Source organism: Lingula anatina, chromosome 9, assembly GCF_051362555.1.
Source record: "Lingula anatina isolate TDL-2025a chromosome 9, LinAna3.0, whole genome shotgun sequence".
Taxonomy (NCBI): domain Eukaryota; kingdom Metazoa; phylum Brachiopoda; class Lingulata; order Lingulida; family Lingulidae; genus Lingula; species Lingula anatina.
Window position 1 is genome coordinate 1897568 of NC_141775.1, and position 10269 is coordinate 1907836.

General features: G+C 38.3%; 1 protein-coding gene across 1 annotated transcript; it reads right to left on the reverse strand.

The window, feature by feature from the left end:
• Positions 1 to 457: 457 nt before the first annotated feature.
• On the reverse strand, positions 458 to 10061 carry LOC106175427 (rhodopsin, GQ-coupled-like). The gene is made up of 3 exons (XM_086995279.1): positions 9659 to 10061; positions 7557 to 7687; positions 458 to 2433 (listed from the first exon to the last, which is right to left on the reverse strand). Exons 1-3 carry the CDS (start codon positions 9874 to 9876, stop codon positions 1631 to 1633), a joined length of 1152 nt encoding a protein of 383 aa, XP_086851405.1. The 5' UTR covers positions 9877 to 10061; the 3' UTR covers positions 458 to 1630.
• Positions 10062 to 10269: the final 208 nt, after the last annotated feature.

Consider the following 10269-nt stretch of genomic DNA (forward strand, 5'->3'; position numbering starts at 1 on the left):
GGTATTTCAATGACGCTGGCATTTTTCTTCTTGTGAAGGAACTCAAATGACGCTGGCTTTTTTCTATTCTTGTTGAGGTGTTCAAATGACGGTGGTTTGGAAATTTCTTGTCAAGCGATTCCAATTAGGGTGCTTTTGTATTTTCTTGTCGAATCATTCAAATAACGGTGGTTGTGTAACTTTTTTTTTTGTGACGGTATTCTTCCACCTGACGTGCTCAATTTATTTGTGACAGACAATCATTATCCGTGCATGTGCGTCAGTCGAAGCACTAATGAGTAAATAGGAAGACTGATGAAATGAACAGACAATGGGTCATTTTCTACAATATTTTTAGGAACGAAGAAAGATATATTAACAGATGAAAAGATAAGGATCAAGAGGCTAAACGACTGAAAGAAAATAAAAATGAATCAAAGCGACTAGCAAACAATTAACTAACAGAGAACAAATGATATAAAATCCATAAATAATATATTCATGTATATCTCATTTTGATCAGTTTATGTTTGGAAAGTTATTGAACATAATTGAGTAAACTTTAAAGAAATCCGTCACTGGTTGCTGAAATGATACTTTCACAATAAAAAAATATCCTCCGCCCAAAAAAATAAATAAACTAATAAATAGATAAATTTAAAGGAGTCGGTAAAATAAGTGCAAAATAGTGACCTGGTTTATGTATTAAACTTATCACAAATACACAAAGAGTTGCAAGAATCATTATAATATCAAGTGTTGGGAGACAACATTCTCTCTACATGTATTTATTGTATCAACAGGCTGTAGTTCATTTCACCCAATTAATAAGTGACTCATATAACGAAACATAAATGAAAGCACGACCAGGCCTCAATATCAGGGTGCCTATGAGACACATAAATTTATTAGTGTGCATTTATATTATTCATACTTAAAATATCAGTCTTTTTTTCCCTTATGTCTCTGTATAACACGGTCTTTATATATTACATAATCCTATCGTGCTAGCAATATTGGCACTTACTTGAAGGGATAACAACTCTTCGTATGAGATCAATATTTCACAATAAACACAATGTAAAAAACCCATAGAAATATAATAACTTCCAATTTACCACCAAAACGACGATTATCAAAATTATTCTAGAATATTTGCTTGCCATCAGACTACATGTACGTGACATCCATAAATGGCTACCCCCTTGAGAGATTATTAAAAAAAACTTTTCAGAAAAAAAAACTTGGACCTCATTTGAATGTCGGACGGATTGTTAAGTATGGGGAAATTGTCGTTTAGCTCAGGAAAATCTGTTTTTGTCCAAAATGTTACCCCAACAGTTGTTACCCCTTTGAGTGTCAGTTCACCGCCTCCACCGAGGTCTGTGGCTGCACACTGTAGCGGTTAGCACACTGGTGGCATTGTCAGCACTATCAAACGCAAGCCTTAAGTTCCCTCAATATATATATAAACAAAAGATTTTACTACATGTACATCCCTTTATGAAGTGAAATGTCATTTTTCAAAATCTTCAGAGTGGTGGTAATGTCACTCCTTTTTTAGTAGCAAGACAACATTCTGTGACCGTCACATATTGCCATGCGTCTTACACAAAAGTTCCCAAACTTTGCTAGAATTTCGTTACGAAGTCTAAAACTCACTCAACATTATTTCGTCGGGTCCACACGAAGTCAAGCGGCTTTCTGTAACAGGTAACAAATCGATGGCTATCACGTTTATCCTATCACCCCGAGACACCGGTGAGCGTCTTTGCGGAAAACGCGCTGTCCTCCGTCGCCGTATACGTCTCATCAACACAGAGCGCAGTTCTTTGTGATACGTGATATATAGCAACGGGGTGAACATCGGGTACGTCTTTGCGGCGAGGACAGGTACGCCAGCGACAAGCGGTGTCAGAAGCTCTTTGTCGCCGAAAACTCCAATCATAGCCACGATGACGTATGGGAGCCAAGGAACGACAAAGACTATCACAGTGCTGAGGGTCATTTGCGCAATGCGTACCAATTTCTGAGATTTAGTCGGGAACCTGTCCACCTTGAATTTCTTCAGGTTTGAGGACACCATGTGAATGTGCCGGAAAAGGCGCACGTTGGTGATTACGATCATCAGTAAAGGCAGTAAAAAACCAAAGCAGGCCAATGAGAGGACGAAGGAGGTGTCCTTCAACGTCGGCGTCAAGAAATCAAACGTACAAGAAGTCCCTGTGCTCTCTAGTATGTAGCGCCCCCAACCGAACACCGGCCCGATTACCCAAATAAAGGAATTTGTCCAGACGACAAGCAGATATGTCGTCACGCCCCTCAACTTACTTCCGGTTTGACCACGTGGTAACCTGCAGGTGATTTCCCGATACATTTGTATTGATATCGCAGCCATGGAGTTGAAAGATGCTAAGGCAGATGCGCCAAACCCTATTCCGTATGCATAACAACCTCAAATGAGAAAAAGAACATGTGATTATCTTGTGAGGAACGTTTTTAAATCATTAAATTTTCAAACCACCCAAAAGTTGGTAAAATATGCAGCTTTATGAGAAAGTTGAACGAACAACACTTTCTTTGACTTTGTTACATTTTTGGCGAGGTGATTTTTCTACCCCTTACTTCTCTCAGCTATGATCCAAAGTTAAAAATGATAGCGAACGGCGAGATTCTAGTCTCTTTGCAGATCTCTGGCGCTGGATACACGTAATTTGCATCGGCGCATACAAGACGTCCGCCAGTTTAAGCCAATGCATATTACCTGCATATTACCTGCTATGTTTGTTTAATGCATCCAGTTCTAAGTGATAGATAAATTGCTTAATTGAAGAACGACACGCACGCGCGCGCGCACACACACACACACACACACACACACACACACACACAGAGGCACCAGCACAGGACTAGGTTTAAGTTTCTTGGTGCCGTTAACACTTTCAACATTATGGTGCCCCCATTACACATTAAAAATTCCGGCTACATACTCGTATATTTAATGTTCTATTGACTCTGTCATCCAAATACATAGTTTTTCCACTCTTTATTAAACATCCCCCTCCCCCTCTAAGTAATTTTGTTGACTGACTGCTCGGTGACCCCTTAGCCATGGTGCCCTAAGCACATGCTCTTGTCTCCCCTCCCCCAGGGACACAGGTTGATTTGTCACTGGCTATTCACAGATGTCTCTGGCTAATTTTGTACAATTTCGTGTCTTGGACAGACGATATAATTGATGTATGGCATTAGCTTCATAACTCAGCTGCCCTCTGGTATAGAATATGCATGATTAGTGTGCTAATGCTAAAATCCTACCTATACGAAAACTGGGAATTTAATGAGTATGTTACACTTCTAGTCGAATAGTTTCGTGTTTTTGTATAAAAAATATACAGCGTGTACTGAATGGTAAAATGTTGTCACTTTTTAATAATCAAATGTCAAAGAGTGGGAAATTTGGTCTAATTTTATAAATCTAAAAAAAATATAATAAGGCGTTTCACGGGCGTGTCACTGGAAATAGTTTCAACTGAAAAGTTATAATCGTGCTTAGTTTATTATGAAAGCTTTCGGCCTGTCAGGTTCGACCAAAGATCAAAGGAGATCCCAACGCAATACATAATTTTCTAATGAAAAATTTAAAGTTGCTCTCAGAAACATAGCGCAGGAACCTGTTCATGATAGATATTTGTATAATTACAGGTTTGTGAAATTTAAAAGTGACGCTCAGACATGTAGCGCAGAATATGAAACTGAAGAATTTACTGCTTGTACGATAAGAAACTGGTATAAAAAGCGTCACAGAGAGCAGCTCTTGGGGGGGGGGGGGGGGCGTAATAGAGCTGCATCTTGATCTTGTAAACTTACCCTTGTGGTTGCCTTGGATTCATGCTGTACACGCTTACGTGAAATTAAAGACAACAGGAGCCGGGATCGTGAGAGTGAAAGGTTGACCTTGTGTACGTTATCTTAAGTTACATAAGTGAAGTTAAAAGTCAATATGTTAGAACATGCTGCATTAAAAACACACAGATAAATGTTTTCTAAAGGGCAGCACATTCCTCATAGAATATTCATGGGTAATGAGAGCGATGTTTTGCGTTAGCAATGAAGTCATCTGCGTATCATCTTCAGTCTACGATTTCGATATCTGCATGATGCCTGCGTTACAGCATCCAGTTCATTATTAGCATTACAGGTTGCGAACCGTCGTATAAATGGCAGAAGTCAATGCGCTTGCTCTATTGCCTTGGCGTAACATTTGATCAGTGTCGCCTGTCAAGATTTGCATACGAGCAGGACCAAGCCAGCGTCTTGCACAAACATAAGATCAAATTGCACGTTAATGAGACGTTTGCAGATCACAAAGAATGTGAATTTGCGCAGCAATCGCGGTACCCTACCTCTGTTCGGAGTAACACATGCAGAGATCGCGATTCGGTCATTGCCAAATCACTGCCACAAAACCAACCAAATGCCTCTTTTGTAATTCAGATAGTACGACTTTAAGAGATATAGTACTTTTGTGACGTTAAAGCAATAATAACTCTTCCTTTGAGATTCAAAATTCCGCAAGAAATACATTGTAAACAACGCCTGGAAATATATTCTATTGCATTTTCCCACTAAAACGACTGTTATTGTAGTAAAACTAAAATCTGTGCTTGTCACTTGGGCTTTCGATCCCTTTTTTCGCGGTCGACAAGTGCATCCGTTGCCAATGACGTTTAGGTGTCACGCGGATTCTCGCGTCCATTCGAGACCAAAATAACATGGCGGGAAACCCTCAGACGTAAGTTGCGAGTTTTTGTACAGTGCGTCGGATAACGAAAAGCCCAGAATTGCACACATTGTAGATATAAATGCATTTTGAGCAAAAAGACGAACATATCTTATGAATCTTATAATATTGTTATATAGTGTTGTTGTTGTCTGCTTTTCCCGCGGTTTTAAGTAGGTCACCAGAAACTATCGCTCGATACGAGAGGGCTCCGTCAGTTAAAATCTCTTAAGAGATTTTAACAAAAAACCGTACGTTTAGGAAAAAAACCCTGGATTAACTTTGAATGCAGGAATGGGGTCGTTGACCATTGGTAAGTACGGGAAAATTGCCGTTTTTTCCAGGAAAATCGTATTTTTGGCCAAAACGAAGAGTTATTATGACTTTAATTATTTTCCGAAAAGAAAGATGAAAGATATTTGCACAGATAATTCTGCTTACTCTCTGTACCTTACGTAACGGAAGGTGAAATGCAGGTCAAATATTGCCCGAGAGAAGATTCCCAGTTTTTTTTTTTTTTTTTTTTTTTTTTTTTTTTTTTTTTTTTTTTTTTTTGTGGATTTAATTTTTGCTGTGTCAGGAACAGGTACTTATAAAATGTTATAGAACATGAACTCTCGCTTCATTGTACCTCTATGTAAAACATTAAGATTTTAATCCTTGAATTGTAAAATCTATATTTAGAATTTCAAATCATGTCCAAAATTCTTCACTTTGCGGTTGTGCCTCAGCGAGGGCCTCGAACTGCATTGTGGGAAAACAAAGAGTGCAAACAGTAAGCAGGTATAGGGCCTAACCATCTGAGCCATTACTTATCTAGCTGACCTGCTTACACTGCTGCCATTGGTTAAGCCGTGTGCACTCTGCACATTTAGAAGCAATTTCTTCCAATATGGAAACAACCTGTAGTGCATATTTGACAGAAGGTATCGGGAAAGGTATATGACAACAATTTTACCGATAATTCTCAGTTCTGGAAAATGCGTGAAGTGCGTTCTAACGAGAAACGCCAATAGCGCCGCGCCAATCGTCTATCCTATAGGCAGAGAGATGACATAAATTCCATGCAAAAATTCTCCCAAGTGAAAGAAAAATTGTCCCAAATAAGCCAGAGACATATGTATATACATCGATCTGTGGATATCTAGCGAAAATGTCAAAAGTGGTCCTGCAAATATGGTGGACGGTAGTAAAATTTTACAATTTCGCATTTATATTTGAAATAAAGCAGTCAGAAATTGAATTTGAACTTTCCGTAGAAGTCCTACTAATCTTTTGATGATCCTCGATATAATGCTGAAAATAGAATTTGTATACTGCGTGATGAAAAAGCGTGCACTAGAAATTCGTTTCATTGCAGGTTAGAACATGAAACGAGATGGCCAATTTGATTACGTTTTGGCTTTGTCATACATGTTCGCGTAAATTGCTACAATGTATTGCTAGTGAGACAGTTGTTATTCAATCGACCGTCTGACACCACTGTCATATCTTGTGAAAACTAGAGATTTGCTCAATCAAGATTTATCAAATTAAGAGAGGTTGGGGATTTTTTAGTACATTGAATGATGGGGCCCTTTATTTCGCAGAGGGAATGGTGAAAAAAAAAAAAAAAACTACAGACTTGACATTTAGTACGGAATATTTGATTATATAACAGTTTGAAAGGAATGCCTAGGAATACTCTGTAAAACGTATTGTTTTTTTTAAAACTTTTATCTCATATAAGATACTGTATAGAAAAATATGCAGTCAGGTGTGTCAGTACCAATTAATCTACTACGTTGTCTGTAGCACTAATGTGTTACGTAATATGTGATTATTTCATTGGGCAGTTCTCTTCGAGGTTGGGCCATGCATGACCATGTAAGAGCATAGTGCGGTTCAAGAAGTATTCATATTTCGCTGGTAGTATGGAATGGAAACCTGACCCACGTCAAATACAGGGGTTTTCTGGAAACCGCATCCTGATATATATGTTGAAGGCAACTCAGAAACAATTCCATTTTACCAGATGGAAGTGCCAGTCCAAAAAAGGGGACTAACTTGTTTTCACAGGTTACTTTCAGAATTAAGAGAATGAGCAGGTACCGCGGCCATCAAGATGGCGAGATTTGATGCCCGTAGACAATCTGTGGGTAGTCATCACTAGCCGAATCAACAATCTACTGGTTCTACAACAAACCTCGACCAAACTGGACAAACTCTGATCGATATTTGGAATGTAATTCCAGATCAAACTCCGAAAAACCTGTCAGTAGGAATGCCTCGCCTCTACAGAGCCCTAGTAGCAGCCAGATGAGGCCAGGTGCACATTCCGTGACTAGACACTGATGTGAGCTTCCTTTGAGAGGCGTATAACTCTTTCACAGATGCTAATTTAGAATATATGGAGATCAAAATCATGCTTTTAATTCAATAGAAGGCCTGAAGTCAAAGTGACACTGAACAGGTCATAAAATGTTTTTTTAACTCGATCTGAATCCTTTTTTTTCAATTATTAGACAGAAAATAGGGAAAATCGAGGAAAAGGGATTTAGAAAAAAATATTCCATATTAAATGTCAAGTTTCTACTTTATTATGTTGCAATGAGTGGAAATGACAGTAACATTTGATCGATATGTAATTCACGCCTTCCAGAGATGCTTGGTGATAATTAACATATTCAGGGTGATTCCATATATTGGTATATATTAACGCACGCATCATTCGTTCTCTCTCTCTCTCTCTTTCTCTCATACACACCCACACACACACACGCACACACGCACACACATATGGCAAAAACTTCACCTGCGTGTCCAAATATCCAATGCCCATGAAAACTCCCCACAATAACCATGACCGAGGCAATAGAGGTGCCTATGTTGGTAAGTGTAAGGTTAATTAACAGAACGTTTTCCAGTCGCCTCAGTCTTGGAGATCTAAAATACAAAACTTTTAAAAGTAAAATAATGTTTAAAATGTCCATTACTCTTGGGGTTCATTCCCAATTTAACCATCGTTCTGCGTAGATCGATCCAACTCAGCAGGAATGCATTCTATTCAAGATTAATAGATTTACGTACCCTTCATTTGGCTTTCAGTAGATAACAGTAAAGCTGGTGATTATACGAGTACGTTGGATATAAGAGGAGGCGTTTTAATCTGATTGCATTCAGCGAGAGTCTCCGTGGAGTTAAACGTAGAACGATAGTTCTATCGGGAATGAGCTCTTGGCTTATTCCAGATCAAACTCCGAAAAATAAAAAAGTAATAATCAAATCATTAAACTGCCGTCCTAATCAAAGATTAAGTTTGGTTCTGAAAGTAACCGATATCCAAGCGGCTGTTTAATTACCACATTGCTATTTAAAAAGATACCATCAAAACAGGATTGAAGGCAAGATTAATTATAAACCAATTATGTATAACCAAAATCATGGATTGATGGATTAGCGTGACTATGATACTTTATATTCTGTGTGAAAAAGGGCCTTATTAAGTCGACTTGAAACCTTTATTGCTTTAGCCTAATCTCGGCATCCGTTCTGGCTTCAAAATATGGATTCAAGATTTGTTTCGTTTTCTATAATCTCTTGGTAATAAAAACCTAAATCTGAGAAGTGGCAACTTTCCAACTATTTGAACGAAGGAGACAAAATATAATATGCATGAACAAAATGCCTTAGATAAACGGTCACAGTCCCATGTAATTCAACTTCTTCATTGTTGACACCAAATACACATAAAGTAACCTTTGTCTGATTAACTTGTTAAATTGTCGTTCAACAGTAGAAGGTTTACTGTGCAGCCAAGAAAAATAAGGAAATTACTGTTGTTAATGGAAACTTTTCTATTAATACAATAGGAACCAAATTTTCGATTTCAGACTAGAAAAGTACCAAAATTAATTTCTTTCTCAGGAATTATTATTAAAATCTTGAAATCTCTAAAGAGTGAACCTGTATCAGCATCAAATTAGATCTGACAAGCAAGGCAATGAAAGCCCAATTTACCACCGAGCAATCGCTTTAATATAAACAATAACAATATCACCCTAACAAATTTGAAGCTATTTGATACAGTAATAAAATACATATTGGGCGTTATGGGGGGGGGGGGGGGGGGGCGTCACTCTTAGGATAAACACGAACCCCCAAGTACAGTGGTACAGTGCATTGGAATCCGACAAAAATTCCTGAGAATCTGGAGCATTGGAGCAACAACGCACTGAAGGGAAATCTGGGTAGATATCCTTTTTTAAAAAAACTATTCTCAAGCAATTATTCAAAATTTGCCACATAATTTTGCCACAAAATAGAATGGACAATAATAAATTTGTCAAGTAAATATACAGTTACGATTGCAACGGTCATGTTACAAAAACAGATATATGCATGCGTGGACCTTTCTTTACAGAAATCGCTAGAGCAGGTAAGGACTTCAAAAATATTCCCACAAAACAATCAACCAGATCGGATTGTACACAACTTTAAATACCCCTAAACATGAGTTCACAACGTAACAAGATTAAAGGATTGGTAATTGTGATCGTGATATACAGAAGGGAAGATATAAGGGAAGATATAAAAAAAGTCCACCCCATGCAGCCATCATGTCGAGAAGAGTATATTGATAAATTTCGATTTGGCGGGGAAATACTGGGTAGAATATCTTTAATATTTATCGTGTCATATTTGAAGATATCATCTACAGGTATCTGTTAGGTCACGGTCTTGTAAAAAGCACTCGAACCAATTAATTAAAGAATAAAAATCAGTTATTTGACAGCATTTTTGAAAAGATCCCAGTGGCAGAATAGTTTAACGAGACGTTAAATCAACTGCTTTGGTCACGATCCTCTACTGAAAAAAAGTACGTTATGTCTCATAACGTTACAACACTTGACTTACCTACAGAAGGCGAGCGCAATGGTTCCATTTCCTACAACAGACACTATTGCCGATATTGTCAAAAGCGTGGCTGCTACAACATGAAACGTAGGTGATATTGGTGGAAATTGACTCCAATGGGGATGATGTATATCCATCGCTGACATCGTGTCGTTTAGACCTAGTGCCATAATCCTAAGAACTGCGCTGTGAAATATAACACGATGAAGGTGTAGCATTCGAGATACTTGACGTTCCTGACAGGATCGCAGTCGGTAGAATACTGACTGCGTCAAGCGTTCCTCGGCTTTTTAAGCGTGTCACTGAGCTTGTTACATATGTTCAGCATGTGACGATTATTGTATCATTGTATATAGACCGCAAGTGCAATTTGGTCATCGTTTGCGTCGTTAATATAATGATTTTGTCCGGGAAAGAACGTCTTATTTGCCCTGAGAAAGCCGATGGCTCATTTAATCTGATAAATTTGTTATTGTGATAATTATGTACTAATAGTTCTTCGGGCTTGCTTTTTGCATTTGCTTCTTTATGGTAAGGCACTTGTGCCTTTTGTCTGGCACTCTCTTTGTGTCATATGCCTAGAGGAAAGACTGAACGCGCACCCACAATTG

Excerpts from the sequence above, each read along its gene's own strand:
- LOC106175427 (XM_086995279.1), bottom strand. The coding sequence starts at position 9,876 with ATGCTACACCTTCATCGTGTTATATTTCACAGCGCAGTTCTTAGGATT. Across the intron at positions 7,688-9,658 it reads ATTGCGCTCGCCTTCTGTAG|ATCTCCAAGACTGAGGCGAC; the intron begins GTAAGTCAAGTG and ends TTTGTATTTTAG. Across the intron at positions 2,434-7,556 it reads TTGGATATTTGGACACGCAG|GTTGTTATGCATACGGAATA; the intron begins GTGAAGTTTTTG and ends TTCTCATTTGAG.